The sequence below is a fragment of the Pyxicephalus adspersus genome, chromosome 2, assembly GCF_032062135.1.
Source record: "Pyxicephalus adspersus chromosome 2, UCB_Pads_2.0, whole genome shotgun sequence".
In the NCBI taxonomy this organism is placed as follows: Eukaryota; Metazoa; Chordata; class Amphibia; order Anura; family Pyxicephalidae; genus Pyxicephalus; species Pyxicephalus adspersus.
In genome coordinates this window covers 53,416,458-53,436,416 of record NC_092859.1, presented here as the reverse complement: position 1 = coordinate 53,436,416, position 19,959 = coordinate 53,416,458, and the positions used below count along the sequence as shown (strand labels likewise).

General features: G+C 38.1%; 1 protein-coding gene across 2 annotated transcripts in view; it reads right to left on the bottom strand.

Annotated features, from left to right (window-relative positions):
- Positions 1 to 19,959, bottom strand: part of KCNIP1 (potassium voltage-gated channel interacting protein 1) — a 189,554-nt gene that overhangs the window by 24,684 nt on the left and 144,911 nt on the right. For both annotated transcript variants that reach the window (XM_072400798.1, XM_072400797.1), the window contains 2 exons: positions 12,830 to 12,900; positions 5,219 to 5,326 (listed from right to left, as the gene is read on the bottom strand). In XM_072400798.1, the coding sequence (XP_072256899.1) occupies positions 5,219 to 5,326; positions 12,830 to 12,900 (179 nt within the window). The remainder of the gene's footprint in view (positions 1 to 5,218; positions 5,327 to 12,829; positions 12,901 to 19,959) is intronic.

The window sequence follows — 19,959 nt, the reverse complement described above, 5'->3', positions numbered from 1 at the left end:
GAATCAAGTCAGTAAGGGGTTGCACCCCAATGTGTCCATTAGCAAGTTTTGTAACACTCTGTGCTGGTGAGTATCTATCCAGGTCATGAAGCAGTCCTGAGTAGGAAAGACGGTATTATTCACGGAGGTACAGTGTTATTGAGCTGAAGTTAAATCTAGTGTAGGACATTTTGAGGCATTGAGCCCATATAATGCATGTGGCAAGGGACTAGGGAAACAGATGGACATATAAATGGGAAGAAAAGTATGATGATAAGGGGGACACAAAGCAAGAACAGGGAGGGGAAGAGATGCAAGAAATAGTAGAAGATTGAAGCATGTGATTCATGGCAGTGCAACCGTTCACAATCTAGCCAGTGCCTCTGGTGAAAGAACAGGGTGGCGGTATGCAATCCATGGCTCCCAGATTGCTATAAATTTATCATGAGTGTCAGAAAGGATAGTGGTCTATTTCTCATGCACTATTATATTGTGAAGACTGGACTCAACCTCTCCATATAAGACCTGGGGGTTCCTCTAGACTTTTGTAATCACCTGTTTAGCTGCTATGAACACAAAGTTGATCAGCTTCTTTGGGGGTGGCGATAGGTCATGTCTGGGATATGCAGTATGGCCTATCAGTTGATAAACAAATCTCCAGAAAGCAGAGAGTTTGGGGCAGGTCCACCACATGTGGAGCATGTCTCCCCTCTTTTTGCACCCACCAAAGCACAGACCCAATTGTGATACATGCATATGGGCTAGGAGAGAAGGAGAAAGGTATCAGCGGAGCAGTACTTTATATATATTACCCTGTAGTGCCCCGGAGATTGCACACTCTTCTCAATGATTGCAGACTCTGCTGCAATCATTGAGAAGATCCCCGACCAGCATGTATCTCTTACTCTGTAACACGCACAGTAATATGATACAATGGTTAACATTTTTCGCGCAGTGGATAGAAGAAAAATGCACCAAATGTATCATAATATTACTATGCTAGAATATGTGTTACAGAGTAAGAGATATCATGTTATTGTAGGATAACCTGTAAAAAAAAAAAAAAATTAGGTAAATAAACACAAACACTCAATACATTATTTTAACATTAAATTTTATCGAGTTTTTACCGTCGAATCTCGTTTTTTTTGGGTTGGGTCTAGCCGATTTTGAAACGGCTATTTTTGGGTCGAATATAAGGACAACCCAAATTCGAGCACCAACACTAGTATTGAGGCTGCCAACCCCTTGACATATATATATTGACATATATGAAAAGGTTAGAGAAGAAATAGGTTTTTTTGGCTTAATAAATATTTGTATTGTTGCTTCACATCACAAATATCAAACAAATAGAACTTTAGTCCAAAACCCATTCAACATACCATGGGACCTGGACAAAAACTTCTCTCTGTTTTTTGTTATGTTATCCAGAAAAAGACGTCTTAATCCCAACACGTTTCAGCTAGTGGCTTCCTCAGGTGTATGCTGACAAAATGGTTACACTAAATATTCATATAGATAATTCATATGATACATTATGTACAAAAGATTCATTTACTATTATATACAATCTTTGGATACGTATTGCAACCTATATTGTGTCTAACATGATAAAGATATGTATAGTATATAGAAAAGTGTAAATAAAATATTGTTGTGGGATAGGGATAATTACACAAAGTAGATATATGAAAATAGTGGGTTTTGTAAGTGTGTAGGATTATGAGGAAGATATTCAGGATTAAATATCATTTACTATTGTGACAATACAGAAACCTTATCAGAAAAATGTGAAGGATATATATGTGAAGTAATCTGAGGTATTAACATGTTCTTTGTAATATATATATGCTGATAAATGTAGGGGCCTGATCCCATACTAATTTCTTAAGATCCTCATGAGTGTGCTACAGTCCCTTGATTTCAGGTTTTACAAGTGTTTCATAGTTTTCGATTTTTTAAACTTTTTCATTTATTTATGTCATTCCATAGCACCTTTATGATATTTGGTCCAAGTATAAAATAATAAGCTCTAATTCATCACATTGAAGTAACAACATGATCAGTATATTTATCATGTGGTTACTACACTGTGATAAGTTAAGCTACGTACACACTTCCAATTATTATCGTTGTTAAACGAACGACGAACGATCCTGCACGATATCTGCGAACGATCGTATAGCACCGATCCTGCACATACAGATAACGACACGATCGTTCGTAGATATTGTACACACAATAGATATGATCGTTTGAGCGATACAGGGAGTGACGTGCACGACAGGAAGTGAACGAACGTTCGTTCGTCACGCATGCTCAGCCCATGGACGATCAACGAACGATCGTACACACGAACGATGGTCAACGATCGTCGTCCAATCCGATCCGCCGGTCCGGTCGTTCGTTTCCAACGACTTTCCTCGTTCGTCGGCGTCGTTGGTTACTTTTTTTACGAACGATTTTTGCCCAATCGATCGTTCGTCGTTCGTTCGTCATTCATTTTGAACGATAAAAATTGGAAGTGTGTACGCAGCTTTAGATTCCGATTTCTCCTTCAGTGGAGCCTCGATTTTGTTTATTTTTAGAAATATCTGAATTCAAAGTCCAAAAGGATTATTTTGCTCTTGAATACTTTTTAAAATACACCACATGCATCTTCTATGTGTATACCAGAATCTGTCTGCCATCTCCAGTTGCAAGACAATTTGGTGCACAGTTTTCATGAAGTACTGAATAGTTGAAAAAGAATTACCTGACTATCTCATATATTCTGTTGTGTTATATATTGCAGAGATCTACCAGTAACTAGGATTTTAGCAGTTATTAGCTAATGCTTTATAATTAAAGGATCCCTCTATATCTTTATAATCTATGTTTTAAATGGGATAAAATTTATTGTCACATGGTATACCGTTATCTAACATAATAAATTATTTATATGCAGCTGTACACTGCTCTCCCCTTCCCTTCTTTTCTAGGAGATTTTTTTAGTTCTTTTTTTTTTATAAGTGAATGGGTAATTAGAAGGAATCTCTTCTTTTTTTCCCTTTTGAAATACTAATATTTTGCCTAAGTTCTACAATACATCCTTTAAATTTCTACATCTGAGGAACTGACCAAAGAGCCAGGAAATGCATAACTTTAAGATACTACATTTTCTGAGCTTATATGTATAAAACTTACTAATACCAACCAGCTTGAATGCCTTTCAATGCCTTGAATAGATTATGTACTTGGTGTAAGGCCCTGGTCCAGCATCAGAACTCACCAGACACCAGTCCCCCAATCTAATGCCGCACTCTTCACCTATAGAAATCCCCCGCTCAACCTTGGAAGAGTGGTTGCATTTTCCAGCATATGGTTGCCCCAGGATTTAGTGCACAAGGGGTGGTGTCTGAGGAAGGGCTAGTGGAGGACCAGGAGCCCATAGATAAAGCAGTACCAAGATTCCAACATAGACAAGTCCAGAATACAGAGCAGAGGTCATACACAGATATTCAGTCCACCAGACGAGTACACAAGGGCAAGACACAAGCAGAGTTGGGGTCACAGGCAAAAGGTCGGCCCAGGCTGCATAAAAACGGGCAAGGTCACGAACAGTAAATCAGACAAATACACACCAGCAGCATGTTAGCCCACCTTAACACTACAACAGGTACTGGTGCCTGGGAGCAGTGAGGCTGTAAAGTCCCAGGAGCCAATAGCAGCGCAGAATAGAGCAAAGAACTAATCTGCTCCTAAAATCCTCTTCAGCTGTCCATAGCCTCAGAATGTGTGCTGGGGGATGACATGAAAATACATCAGACTGCAAAGCTAAAGGGAAGCAAGGGATGCTGCTATTTATTACATCTCCTTTGATTTGTTTGTCCATGTATGGTGTTTTTTAAAATGTGATATTGTTAAAAAAAAAAAAAAAAAAAGAAAAAGAAATCCTTGTTTTTTTTTGTTTTTTTTTCAGATTATCAGATTGTTTTAAAATAACATGAAATGTTATAAAGTGAAACATTCAGAACACAAAAGCAAAAACTTCCACACAATAGCTAGGGACATTTTGTAACGGAGCAGTAAAATACCTAAAACCATAAAGAACATGAAAACAGAAAACAGCCAAACAGTCCATTCTTTATGTGTTTTTTTCACAAAAAACAAAAAAAAAAAAAAAATACAAAAAGCTTAAATTATTAGATGTATGTCACAATCATGTTCAATTTAAATTACTGTTGAATGATTTCACTACCTTTTCTTTAAATACTCAGTATTTATTATACAGTAATATAGTATTTTCTAGGGTTAGTGTAGTGCCCTGGAGCAGGGAGTACTTTGACAATTGGACATTTGCCTATTTCCCCTATGCAAAGTTAAAACTTCTTACTTTAACCCTTTTAGGTGAAATAAAGTAAGAAGTTTTAACTTTGCATAGGGGAAATAGGCAAATGTCCAAGTGTCAAAGTACTCCCTGCTACAGGGCACTACATTAGTTTTGAACTAACTTGTGCTTGTGTGTCTCCAGATTATGAATTTAGCTTATATTGAAAAAATATTCAGTTATATTCAAAACTCACATTCAATATATATTCAGCTTATATTAAAAATACTGCCCCCCTAAACCTTACTCACATCTTTATGTTTAAAGGTTTCAATTTTGCCTTACTTTGATTTCAATGTAAGTATCCTATAGTTGAAACAACTTCAAATTAAAAAAAAAGTAAACAGCTAAGAATACATGGAACATGTTGCTCTTGTTTACTAGTTGTACTTGGACAAGTTGGAAGTTGTAGGGCATATACACAGGGAACACCAATATCCCATCGGACAAACATTATGGGCCTGATTTGTGAAAGCTCTGCAAGGCTAGAGGGGAAACACTTTCATCACTAGAGCTGGGTAATCCAGCAAACCTGGAATAGATTTCTTCAAAGTCATTTGCTATTTGCTAGCAAATGTTTTGAATCCTTGAACAGATCCATTCCAAGTTTGTTGGATCACCCAGATTCACTGATGAAAGTGTATACTCTCCAGCCTTGGAGAGCTTTCATAAATCAGGGTCATGGGGCACTAGTATTTTTTTCTGAAAAGCAGTAGAAAAAAAGAAAAAGTAGTAGAAATCACTATTTATAACCCTTATCACCCTTCCTCAGTTACATTTAGATCAAAAAGGAAAACAGTTTTTATCTGTTTTAAAAATATTATAGGGGAAAAGGATATGAAAAGGGTCCACTTTTAAATAATTTACCTCTTTGTTTATATATCCATCTTTGTTTATGTCATAGAGATTGAAGGTCCACCTCAACTTTTCATGAATTGTTCCTCTCAGCAAGATTGATAAAGCAGATACAAAATCCTAAGAAAAAAAAAAACATAAACTTTAAAAAAAAATTTAAATTTGAAATCATTTGGCATCAATTTATTTTTTTTTTACTTGTTTACCTTTTAAACAATACCTTCAGGGTAAAATGCCAAACAGATGATGGATAGCATTAAAGAAACTGCTTACCTTCAAACTCCCTGAATCCCAAAATGAGTACATTTTTTGCTTAATGTATCAAACTGGTGACTGGGAAACAGGTCTGCAGCTGCAACATGTGATGGAAGCCTTGAGATTAGTTTAGCCAGACACCATGTCAATTATTAGGGGAGATCGAAATGGAAGAGGAGCTTTAATGCACAGTGTAGTGTCTTAGAATTTTACCAATCTAAGTTTTGGTAAGCAAAATGTCAGTTTTTTGGTTTTCAGCTAGTTAGAAAAGGTCAGATTGAAGCAGTGCTTGGAAGTTGACACTATTTTAAGCTACTGTGCTACGGGGATAAATAAGGGCAGTTTGTAGCAGCTTTAGGGGAAAAAAAAATACAGAGGTTGCAACTATTTTAAACTACTGTGATACAGGTATAGGGGTACAAATATAGTTTGCAGCAGCTGCTAGGGCAGGCTAGATCCTGCCAATTAGGGAAACTGATTTTTGAAAAAAAAAAAAAAGTTAAAAAGGAGGAGAATACAGAGTTTGCCAAAGTGGCATTTTTTTCTACTAATAAATAAGGAAACTGAGATTAAAAAAAATAATCAAAAAGGGCATGCATTATTTTCCAAGCACTCATTTTCTGCTATCACTGCTATCAAAGGAAATTTGAGAGTTAAATACTAAATAAATACAAATTAAAAACAATAAAATTACAACAATTAGTTTAGTCTTAATCTAAGTGTATAAATCTTATTTAATTTATTAGTTGCTAATACTGTTGCAAATAAAAATTGAAACCTCTTGCATATGGATCCAAAATTTGTCAAACTATGACTAGCAGCAGAAGAAAGAGAATCAGCACCACGACTAAAGCACACCACAACCAGTGGTACCAGATAGATAGATGTCCAATTATGCATGTTTTCACCAAGTATCAAGTGCTAGACTGCTCCCACTAAGCTTTGCTTCTTGTGGACTGCTATCTCAGTCATCTTAGTCACAGGAGAAAGATAGCGACAGTTTACACAACACATTACCCTGAAGCCAGGGTACCTCTTCTTACTTCTTAACACTAAAAAAAACAGCTTGTGTGAAACCACTGAAAACAAGAGCTAATGTAGAGGAGCTGTGTGAAAATGCACAAGATTTATTAATTCCAGGGAAACCACAAGATATTCACTAAATTGATTTTGCAGTTTCTTTTGCTGGTGGCAGTTATTTTCATAAAACCACAGTATTTTTGAAGCCAGAGCTTTTCATAACGTTTGCAGGTCTCTGCCCATTGAAGCTGATGATACATCTGACTCTTGCACAGTGTCGCTTTAGGTTTTGGGACTTTAGATCTTAGAGTCAATTATATATTTTTAAGCCAAATCATAATAATGAATCTTGTGCTATGTACAACATATGTTAACACAGCGTAAGCCTTCCCATTCCTTACTCTACACACACATAGCTGGTAATGTGTCCACTTGAATGTGTCCACTCCCTGAAATTTTTACTGTGTAGCCAGGGTGATCCTATGGCACAGTGGCTATGGGCAGGGGCAGTATATATCATTTACAGGCCATTGGGTGATTACTCTGCTCACCACTAACATGTCTGTATAGTGATATCTGTTATCACCCAGTAGAATGGTCCAAATATTCAGTTTCATGGTTTGCTCCTCTTCTGCTTCTTTCTTTTCACAAGATTACCACTCGCCACTGACACCAACAGGGCAAAGCTGTTGCACTCTTTAATGCGGAATGTGCATGCTCAGGTTTTGCCATGCAATCATCTATTTCTTAACCAACAAGAAAAGTCTGTGCCCATTCAGCAGATCCTACACAAAAAAAAAAATACAATTCTCCTATTCCAAAAAATATTTGCAACATACCCAATCATTGCAATTTAATATTACATATGCTGGGCCTCTTGTTCAATCAAAGGAAAGTAGTAATTAAATATCTATTGCACCACAAGGCAAAGGCAGGGAGCTTTGAGTTATTTGACCCGAGGATGTGGCAGCATATTAGGGAAATAAGTTGTGTGCTGTAGCCTATGGAGGAGACAATTAAATTTGTCATTCTCGCATCAATAATTTCATAACATTAATTTTTATGTTAGAAACCATGATCTATGTAATGCAGCAAGGGGGAACAAGAAAACGACTCTCACTGTTTGTCACTGTTTGTTTGGGGATTGGTAGTTTTATGGGAAGCATCCAATGTAGTAGAAGGCCAGCAAGACAAGGATAAGAGGAGGAAAATCAGGTTCTGGAGGAGAAATTGTCGGGTCTAAAAAACATTGATAGGGTCATACCTCAGTGGGGGTCAGAGGGAGAAAATTTATTGCTCACCTTGGCAAACATTGGAACATTGAACATTGTATCTGCTTTGGTAATATCATAAAGAGAGCTGACTTTTGTACAGCCGCACTCTTGGAGCAAAGCTGAGAAATCTCCTGAAAGCAAGACAAAATTTTGCTATTTTTCTAAACACTGCATCCACTTGCAAGGTACATATCAATAGCCTATTTAGTCAGCAACTTCCTCTTTGTTCCCCACTGCATTGTTCTCAGTTCTCTTTATCTCAAGTAACAGTTCCAGACTCAGCAACAGCAGCACCAGTAGGGTCAACTAAGGCAAAAAAAAGGATGACACAATAGTTGGCACTCACTGTTTTTTTTTACACAATATGCAGTTAGGAATAACATTGGCAAAGTAAAAAAATGGTCAGTTGCCCTAGTTCCAGGGTGAAAGAGAATGATTGGGAGTCAGTCAGATGAAACACAGCTTTAATTAAGGGTTTAAGAGTGCAAAAGTAAAGGAATTTCTACTATTTCCTAAATGTAATGTTGCCTTCTTTATACAGATGAAAAAGGTTGAAGATTGGAAATGTTGGAAATGTCAATATCAAGATGGAGAGGGGATGACTCGTTATGAATATGAACCCACACCACCTCTTCCATCCCTTTCTCCTAGCCAATGTCCTGTGTGCCATAAACAGGCTCCTACTACTTCTCTCTATGCCAGAAACAATCCAACAAACAGTCTGAACAATAAATGAAGCATTGTCAGACAGAGGGAGAGGATCAAGACATTTCCATGCATTGATTCCCAACCCTTAGCTTTCTTTGAAGAGGAACCCTTGCCAAGCGGTTGAAGGGTGTGTTAGTGTGTGTTGTCAATCCTCCTCAGGTATTGTTAAAAGCCATAGGCTTGCAGAAAGAAAATTGCCACTTCATATTGATTAATGTGAGACTGAATCCAGATGCACATTTATTAAGGAATCTGATGCCAGGCCTCTCCACAGTTAGCAGCCACATGCAGTGCTTGGCCCTGATAGTCAAGGAGAACTCCAGAACGGATACCTTCAGCCTTAGTAGTAAAGACTTTTTTGACTACTGGATATCCAAGACTGGTATGTGGTCAGAAGTTGCAGAACATGTGCTAGAGGTGCTCATCTAGCCTGGTGCAAGTGTGTTCAGAACAGTTTGGATACTGGTGACAGACAGGCCTATTCATTTTAGCAAGACCCCCCCAGGGTCTTCCATCTCTGTTGTGAGACCCATGTATATTTTTTAAAATGCAAATTCAAATATATGGGATCAACACACAGAATACAAATCATATACTTCTTTGTATCATCGATCAGACTGGTAATTTTATAGTCATTCCCATTCACAACTTTATGGGCAAGGCAACCTATTGACTATACAGAGGATCCCTGATATTAAAAATCGGAAATGAATACATCAGTTTAAAGTCACATCTCCTAACCTTACACATTTTGCTTGTCGGCTTCATCAGGGGACTTGAGGAGAGCGTTACAAACTGTATACAAAGCAATATACAAAAATATTTCAATATGAATATACATATGTATAGATCAGTAATCCAAGAGAATAAATACATACGCTAATATTTCCTGTTATTGGTATTTTTATATATTCAAATGCAGTCAGTTATATCAATAATAATTAATTGTTTTATGCGGGTGCATGTTAGGTATATGCCAATATAACGTGGAATGGTACTATACAAATGTATAGTACAAATATGAGTGAAATTATGTATACTAAGTATAGGGTAAGTATGTTGTAAGGTTGTTGAATCCAGTACAGCCTATATCCAAAAGTATGGAATAGTTAAGCTAGTGTCCATGAAGCAATTTTTATATTAGCTTTTCAGGGTACACAAGTGTGTTAAACATTCTATAAAGATAGAAGATGGTTACTTACTTTAAAATAGCAGGGATTCCTAAGGGGGATTCCTTATAGATATGAATGGTTATAATTCCACATAATTATCTGTACTGTGAAGGGTAATTAATAGATAAAGTTATGTGTTGGCAGTGCAGATTTCAAATTATTTTAGGGAATATAACGTATGGATTAAAATGATCCATATATAAAAGTAACATTTTCAGGGTATCCGCTTAAAATTAGGCATGCATTAATCACAATCAAACAGTAATATCTGATTTTGGAACTTAGAGGGAGAAATAGAGTTTTTTACACTTCAACCTATATTAGGGGATAAGAAAGAAAAAATTTAAATAGGAAACATTGTAACATGTAATAAAGTCTATATTGTGTAATAAATCATACCTGATGTGAGCTCATATAGATAGTATCCAGCATGAATGTGTGTAGCAGGGGTGCTGATGCACAGTCTGTGTAGCAGCCAGAGGCTGTGTTGGGTTTGTTCCCACCCTAAAGGCCGTGGGAACAGTGTCACGGTGTTCACAGTGCGCATGCACGAGGTATCTGGAAACCCCACTATTGAGCTGCCCATATGCAAATATTGGGTGACTCAATGGTCCGCAATAGGATAGTTGAGGAAGACCCGGGTTGGGGCAGGCAGCAAGCAAGAGATGTCAGGTCACACGCCAGGGGTCAATTGCCAGAGATCCAGGTGACAGACACTACTGACATTGGGGCCACTACAGGCACAGGGAACACAGGAGACACTGGAAGCAACAGGAGGCACAGGTGACTCAGCCTTATATCCACAGACAGGAACACTGGAACAATAAGGGGTTAACACAGGAGCTGGACAGAAAAAACACTGAATTAAGCACCAGGTGAATGGGAAACAGAATTAGGGGCTTGGAACAATGGAGACATGTTGCACGAACACAGAGTGTAGTGTGTGAGCTAGCTAAATAGCCAGGGCTGGTCAAGAGGCTATTTTCTGATTGGCCAGTGGATTGGACAGAATTGATAAAGCTTGGTAACAGAGGCATGCCCAGTGTCATAACAGCCCACATACGCAGGAGAGAGGAGTTTGTGCTTTAGTGAGGAAGAGGTAAGTGTGACAATAAATGCTTCGAATAATTGGTGGGTTCATGTATTTGCGTGAAAATGAGCTTTTACCTGAGAGTTACATTTTAAAATATTACATGATTGTTTTATCTTTCCATTCTGTAACACATAGAAATATTTTAAATACCAACCACCTATATAAAACAGGGCAGTTTGTTTTGATGTGCAGAGTTTTTTATGTTCTGATGATGCCATACCGATGAAATTTTAGGGAGTGTTAGTCACATGTGTCCCCCACTTCCACCTACATTTATGGTTTCGTACATCTCTCCAGTCCAGAGAAATTGGGGTTTTAAGTAGGGAAGGGGACAGGATAGTGTAGTATGACAGTTCTAGTTTTGTGACAGGTAGGTATAAATTTAGTCCCCCAGGGGTCCATAATTTGTATGTTTAATTTCAGGCTTCTAAACGCTTACTTTAAAACAGCAACCCCCCGAGTGAGTGACTGTGGTACAATTGTGGAGGATGTAAGAATGGTATCTAGGTATGTGAGATGTGTCATGATGTGAGATGTATACATAGTGCCCAGGTATGAATAATGGTAATATGACACATATTAAAATCTCCAAAAGGATAATAATACTAATGAACAGTACATAATTATTTTAAATTTTAACATTTAGTATGCTCTATGGCTCCCTCAAGATGTATATGAATGATAGAGTTATACAATGATTATGTTTAAAGATTCAATATTCATCTGTATTTTAACATTACATTTACTTAATGACACTGGCATAACTATTCTTAACTTTTATATATAGGCTGAGGTATTTGATTAGGTATTTGATAGGTATTTGATTCAACAACTTCAACAACAACCTTACAACATACTTACCTTATACCTAATATACATAATTTCACTGATATTTTTACTATACATCTGTATATCTCCATTCCATGTAATATTGGCAATTAGCTAACATGCACCAGCATGAAACAATTGGTTATAATTTATATAACTTACCACAGTTGAACATATAAAAATAATAATAGGAATTATTACCTAAGTGTATGTATTTATCCTCTTGGACTGCTGATCTATACATATGTACATTCTCTCAAAATATTTTTGTATATTGCTTTGCATACAGTTTGTAACGCTCTTCACAAGTCCCTTGATGGTGAATTGATTTGGGCTACGAGAAGTGAAACTTACGTTTTGTTTTTTTTTGCGATTCTTACAATCAAAGATGCTCTGTATAGTCATTAAGTCGCCTTTCCCATGAAGTTGTGAATGGAAATTACTATAAATCACCTGTTTGATCTATGATACACAGAATTATATAATTTGTATATTTTTTGTGTGTTAATCCAATATAATTGAATTTGCCATCAAAATCTTGTTTCCTATATTTTGTTCTACATTTGTTGTAAATTTTTTTATAACATTTGATTTTGGCACCTACATAAAGCATTTGGAGGCACGATAGATCATCCTATAATTCTTATTAATTAGGAAAACCACTCCAAGGGTTTTTTTCTCTCCTCTAAGTCAGAAAAAAATCTCCTCTATTGGGGAGATCTCTGCACGGTCCTCCATAAGCCTCTTTACTATCCATTCAGGCTTGTCAATACCTTTGTCCAGGTGTGATAAAATGGACTAAATAAAATTTACTATGTACCATATGCTGTACACTCAAGGGTCCACAAATTTTTGGTAACATTAAAGTTTTGTGTTATTTGTGTTTTGCAGTGCTATGCCATGCAAATCAGTTGCCACAATGTACTTTTTAAAGGAAAAGAACCAGAGGGCAAAAGCTCTAAGTTTTGTTGACACAGGCTTCAAGTGAAGTCCTTTTATCGATATATTATTGTGTAATATTTCTTAGTTCTAATAACCAACTTTGAACCAAACTAAAGCCACACTTCTAAAGACAGAATCTTTTCCATCGGTTACAAGTGTATTGTGTAAGATTCAGCAAAACTACAGGGCAGGGTGGCCTAGTTGGTATAACTAGGATTAAGCAATTATCTGTGTGGTTATTTTTTTTGGTGTGTGTGTGTGAAAATAGCATTGAAATATGTTGCAGTTGCCCAGGTATGAGCTGTATAGAAAAAATAGAATATCTACTTACTTCAAACTTAACTGAGCCAGACTGAGCGGCATCAAATGCATTGAAGAGATAATGTGCATACGTACTTGCATCTGTTAAATAAAAATGCAACAATAATTATTTTGAATAAAAATAGCCGAATAAATCTTGAATTGCAGACAACTTCACTAGCATTAGGTTGGCCTATAAATATATAATCACAGTAAGTGAAAAGGTTCCATAAGGCATGTGTACAGATAGGCCCAGAGCGGAAAAAGAGAGAGATAGGTGCAGGGGCTTCATGACAGGGTGGCGGGAGAGCCAGAGAGTTGGGGGTTTAGTAAAGGGCTGGATAATTAAAGGGGAAGAAGTGATTGGATGGGGGTGGAGAAAGGGTGGGGTAGCTGAGGGGATATAAGGGGGGTAAGGCCACATGCAGTTAGGGCAAGGAGAGGAAAGATTGTGTTGTGGTCGGAGGGGTTAGCTAGTGCCTGCTAGGTTAGACCATGAGCAGTATTGATGCTTTATTAGCACAGAGTAGTGCTGCTGCTGGGACAGTGGTTTTGCATGGCTGCAGAGTATGGTAGCAGAAGCTCTTCAAGGGGTCCCCTAGGCCTCTCTAGTCGTGGGGGCATGAGCTTTGACAGCCTGAGAGATCACACCCTTAGTTGCCTTCAGACCTGAGGTGACCTTGTGGGCTCAGCACCACAGTGGGAGCCCCAGGAGGGACCCTCCAGACCCCCAAACAAGTAGTCTTCAGCTCGAGCTGGGTTAAGGCCTAAGAGGAACCCTGATGCACTGCGGAACCTGCAGAAAAGGGGTGCTGGTTCCAGAGGTCCTCTCTCTAGTAGGGTATTGGAGATATGCAAGAGTTTATGAGGAGGATGAGGGCCCTGCTTCCGAGGTTGGAGAGGAGTGCAGGTTAGGGGCTTCCTAGCCAGTAGCAGCTTGGCGTCTGGAAAGAAGATGAGTGAGCAGCTTGATATCTGGCAAAAAAATGGGTAAGTGAGCTGGGCAGGGAATGGGAGCCAGAGCTTGTTTTGCTATGAGGGTGTCAGAGAAAGGGTGGGATTTGGTGATGTGGCTGGAAAGAGGGAGAACGCAGGTTCAGTGCACGTTCCTAAGCATATATTCAGAGTCAGTGCTGTGGTGCAGTTTTTGGAGGATGGTTCAAGGAGGGTTTTCTAATAGTGGTGATTCAAGTGGTCCCGCAGAATGGGCAGACCCTGAACTAGTGGAAGAGAAGCTGCGGAAGGAGGTGGCAGGTAGTTTCACCTCTTGGGGTGGTGCCCAAAAAGAAGCGCAATAAATTCAGGTATATCCACCATTTATCACATCCAAAGGTGGTTGGTGAATGAAGCTATTGCGCCTGAACTGTGTTCAGTGTTGTATAAATCATTTGATGAGGCGATTTGGTGGGTTAGAAGGCACAGGAGGGGGGCTTTGTTGGCTAAAGTGGATATTGAAGCAGCATTTTGTTAGGAGTGGTTTAGAACCACTCCCACTGACTTAAATGGTCAGCGAGTTTAGTGCTTTTTTTCCCCTGTCACGTGGTGATGCTTAAGCAATGAGGTGGGGCTGTGGTGGAGAAAAAGGTCAAGAGAGAATGGCAAGGTCAACCTGCCACTCAGAAGATGGCTGCTTCCATATACGAAAAAAATGAATTTTTTTATTTTTCATGAATGCATACTGACACAGTCAGCACCACAAAGGGTATTCCATTCCACTTAATTTGACTCCACTATATATTAAATAATTTATTCCTAGATTTTACTTGATCATGCAGGGTGAATTATACATTACTTAGCATTAGTTAGTCTATATACTATGTGGCAGTTGCATGGAGAGAATGTCTGAAAGAGTAATAGATTGTGTGTACATATGTCCCAGATGTCTCTCCTCTGCAGTGCCATTTTTAAAACCCGCTCCAGATTTTGGTGTTTTCCTTGGGGTAAGTGCTCAACTGACAAGAAAAAGACAGATCAGGTCAGTTTAATCTGTCCTGCACTTGGAATCACTTGTCTGAGGTGGACTGAGGAAATCAAAAGGTATTTTGTGGTGAAAAGTCTACTATCCAGCGTTGTGTTGTTTGAAACAAACATTAGGTTTGCTCCCAATAAAGAGAATTTCTCTTTCTTATGTTGTAGTTAGTTTCCTATCCAGTGGCAAGATTGTTTGCTTTTTGTTTGAAATTTGCAAGATCTTTTTTATTGGGGACCAGTGTGGAACAAGAGATTGGGAATTTATAGATTAATTCCCGACAGGAAAATTACATTTTTTCGCCAACCCTGGAAATTTCTGGTATTAGAATGAATGTAGTTCAAAGACAGGGTTGTCTTTGGCAACAATTTTTAGTGTATTCAACAAAAATCAATAGTACATTCTCATAAATGTGAAACAACAAACAATAATGTCAATAGTACAGATTTATCAGGTACTTCCTCACCCTTGGAGGGTAATTACCCAAATCTTTTTGTAAACATCCACAGTAAAAATTAGAGTATTTCTTCCTTTCTAGAGGTCATTTACCTCCTATGCTAGACAGAGACCGACTAGTTTAAAATGCATAGAAAATATAAAATATACGTATTTCTGACGCAGATTTGTTAACCCGACACGTTTCTCCCAATCTAGGCTTCCTCAGGGGTGATGCTACGTATGTTGATGTTCAAAGCTCTGTTTCTTGAAGGCATCTAAATGTTAAATGAATATCTGTTACATTGGTATATAGATATTTAGGTAATTTCTTATTTTAAATGATGACTAAATTACTTTTAATAGAATGTGTTATCAAAATAATTAATGTCACATATATTCCTGAGGTTTGATGTTATATAGTATATCAGGAATCAAAACAGCTATCCTTATATGTGTATTCAATTCAGATAGTCTTGTTCCTTCAGTGGTAACTGAGTGTAAAATTCGTTTTTACATTTTATTATGTTTCAATATATTTTATAAGGATGTGTATATCTGCTCAGAGCAACCATGACTGAATAAATCTGATGTCATAAATAAATAGTAACTGACTTACATTGTCCTTACTTGCACACATTTGTCATTTTATGAAGTAAAATTAAATGATCTATTTTTCTTCAGCCTGCATATAAGACTGTTTCCTCCTAATATACGGGGATTTCTTGCAGGTTCTCCTAATTGAAATCTGAAAGGAATAAGTATCATAATAATAGGGTGTATCTTTAAGATTATGGAAATAAAATACTATTATTAAATTGAATATAACAAATGATTTAGATAATCTCTTACCCTTCTAAATATGGAGGATATCTCCACTGTAGAAATAAACAGGTATGGGATATATCTCTAAATGGGAATCCCCTATTGAACCTATATTGAATAGAACATAATAAAGGTTTGTTAAATCAATGCCCAAGTATGTTTTGCCATTGTTTGGATCTTTTGCTTACCCCTGTATATGTCTCTGAACTGGAAACAGTGTGAGCAACCGCTACATTCAAAAGCGGAGAGCCGAATAACAAGAGAGCTTCCTGAGCCGTCCATATATGGATTTACTGGTCAGTGTTCCGGAAGTCCCTCTACCATGTGCACGTCGGGCCGCGTGGGCGGCGTGCGTATGAGTCATCTGATAGGAGGATATCCCATAGGAGTGTGCCCATCAGATGACGTGGAAGCCAGGGGAAAGGGGAGGGGGATGAGGGAGAGATAGAGAATCTCGGGCAGGTCGGATCAGTGCCACAACTCTGTGCATCTGGATGATGCAAAGAAAAGAGCACAGCGCACCTGTGCAAAAGAACAGGCGCATGCGGGGGTACAGCAAGATGGGGTGACATTGTCTCTCCCATCCGCTCTGTGTGCACTGACCCATTTGAGGTCAGTGCCCCCATCCCCGCAATTCAGGGGGCCTGTCCAGGGATTTCATCTCATAGTATGCCATTAACCACTGTGTTGCCTGTGAAAACAGAAGGGATATAGAGGGGCAGTGTGGCTGTGTCCAAAGCAGATACTACAAATATCAATACACATCTGATCTTTTTTGAGAACATACATTGCAAAGGATTTCTTAGTAGTTTAGGTACAGTGAAAACACATAGAATAACTGTTTTTACAACAAATTATATTACATACCAAGTTTGTTTGCTTTTTGATGTTTTCTTGTATATATTGTAAATCACGTACAGCACAAACAAACTGTTGTTGGTGAAATTAAGAGACTCCAGATTTGCTTTGCACTGTTGCCTGCCCCAGTAGTCTCCACTACCTAACCCTTATGCTACAACCTATGTATTACAAAATATGATTAATATATGATTATTATATAAATTATATAATAAACTGTAAGATTAATAGGTTATTTTGGATTCCTTTCAAGCTGAACTCAAAATTGACACAAAATTAGTTTTAAGCTGTTCCCAGCTGATAAAGCAATTAATGTTAATGTTTTCTAGAGGATTAAAAAAAAAGGTAATACTTCATCTGATCCATGGTCTTAGAATTGCTGGTGTTGTGGTATTCGGGGCCGCAAATGACAGGAGGCAGAAGTGGTCCTTACACTGCTCTAAAGCGTGTGACAGTGTGACAGCCGGAGTGCAACCAGCGGGAACGTCATCATCAAATGACAGGGTAGAAAATCGCTTACGGCAGTAAATATTGTTCTTTGCTGGTGGTCATAATTGGGTGGGAAAACCCCCTGACACCACCAGCCATTGAGAATGCTCACTGCAATATTCCTTGATAACATGTCAAAGACTATTGTTTACAAAATTTAGGATTGGTGGTGAGCCCCTTTTTATTTTATACATATCCATTAGAACCAAACTGAATTTGAACAGCAAATTTACTATTGCATTCCCGTCCTTCAGATTCTGAATCCCTTTCCCAGTGACTCCCTCTGCTTCAGTACTTGCTTTTGCTCTGCTTACTGATATCTGCATGTTCCAGACTTAATTTGCTTGCTTTTGCCTTGACCCTTGGCTTGTTTCCTAGATTGACAGAAGTCACACTAGTAAATGCTATGTATTCTAACAAATGTTTAGGTGAATTTAAGTCAAATTGACAAGGAAATAATCTATCCATCCCTAAATGGCCATGTACCATTTGAAAAAAAATCCAAATGCTTTAATCAACACAGCAGGAAGAACTATTACTGGCCCAAAGGGTATTAGTTATTAGTAGTTAATATTATTAATCAGTATTTATATAGGGCTGACATATTACACAGTGCTTCACAAAGTCTATAGTCTTGTCACTTTAGGTATAAAACACTTGATCAGAAATGTTCCCTAAGAATCTGGATTTAATGAAAATTCTAATCTGTGAATTCTTTGATTGTGATAGTTGCCATGACATCCAAGATATATTCTAGCAAAACATGTTCCGGTGTACAGTCCATGATAGAGGATACATTTATTTGCAGTTAACAAAATCTGCTAGCCAGTTTTCTACCCTGGAAGTGTGAACCATTAGAGGACTTTTCACCCAGTGCAAGACACACTTTTTCTCTTGTCCTTCAGTCCAGCTGTGTGCCTTTTGGTGATCTATGTATGCTATTGCATCAGTATTATACTTAGAAAAATAGACAATGAGGCACCATAGAAGAAAAAAGCTTGGTCTGAGGCACTAAGTGTTTCTCTCTGTCCAAAAAAATAGAAGATTCAACCAATTGGATTGTATGTCAATCTAAATATTATATGTCATGGAAATGAGTTTATTGGGATCATTCCAAAGCATTGGACTATTAGCCACATAACTCATTTGCATAGGCGAAGTGCAAAATGACATAGCATTCTAAGAAGACAAATTTGTTGTCTCAATGGTCTTGAATGACAGGAAAGGGAGGAAAAGATTCCTTGGTAAAGCCCAAACACATGGGGTGTTGAGATGGGAAGCAAAACATTTTGTTGGGTTGTCAGCACAATCCGTAACCAAGTTCATGTATCAAGTTAATAGAAATGTATTGAAATCTTTGGAAAAGATTTTCAGCAAGTAAAAAAAATGTTGTACACTAGTGTTAATCATTGCAATATTGTACACATATTTTTACTGGCATTTGAGGGGAAAAGTTCACTAGGTCTTGGGATAAACATACTCTTTCTTATTAACTAGCTGCTCCACTATTTATAATTCGACATTGCACAAATGTTTGTCTTCTCGTTCCTTGTTCTTGTTTTAGAGATAGTGATTGTATTATGGAACTCTGTTACATCCCAGCTTTAGGAAAACACTGAGCTGCTGAAAGCATAATGCTGCCTGATTATATAGGACACCTGTGCTTCACCACCACAGTTAAAAACCCAGACATAAGTCTGGTGGACCAGGGAAAGCCTCCAACTCTTTTTTCCATGTCCAGGCTCCAGGACCCTAACAATCCAATACATATACAATACATTTCCGGGAGCAATAAATCATGTCATATCTTTGTTTAGGCAGTTCATGCACCCCATCCAGCACTTTGCCCACAAGGTTTTGGGGACACTCTGACACATATATGCCCCTCTGTTCGAGCCTGTGGGGTCAGGCACTTATAAACCCTTAGGCTCGGACACTTTCTGTCACCATAAAATGTGCCCTAAAGAGGGCATCTGCAGTTTTGTAGACACAAAAACCACTGGGTGTCCCTGGCCTTTTATTTCTTTTTTCTGGGATTAACTTCCTACTCAAGTAGGATATTGGGTTCTCCTCTCCACCCACTTGGATGCTCCTCTCCACCCAAAAGTTACAACAGAACAGCCCCCAATCTTACACTAGAGGCATCGGTCTGCACCTCATAAGGTTTCTCAAAGTTAAGGCAACTAACACAGGTGGTTGGTTTTTCGAATGCCCTTTAAGCTTCTGCACTCCATTTCACCATAAGGGATCATTTTTCCTAAGGTAAATCGGTTAATGGAGCTGCCAGCATTGCAAAATTTAGGACAAACCTGTACTCAATCATGCCAAGGAAAGTTTTATCCTCCGTCTTTGTCAGCGGTTGTGGCCAGTCTTTGATGGTTGCGACAAAATTACACTGTGCATTAGTGCAGATGACAGACCCACTTCATGACAAACAGTTCCACAATCCGTCTAAAACTTTATGACTACAATGGGGTAAGTCTTAGTATCTTCATGAATACAGAGCACACCTATGCATGGCCCCCTAAGCTGCTCAAAGTTCACCAAACATGTCACAAGTCTCCCTGAGTCTAGTAAAGCTTGTA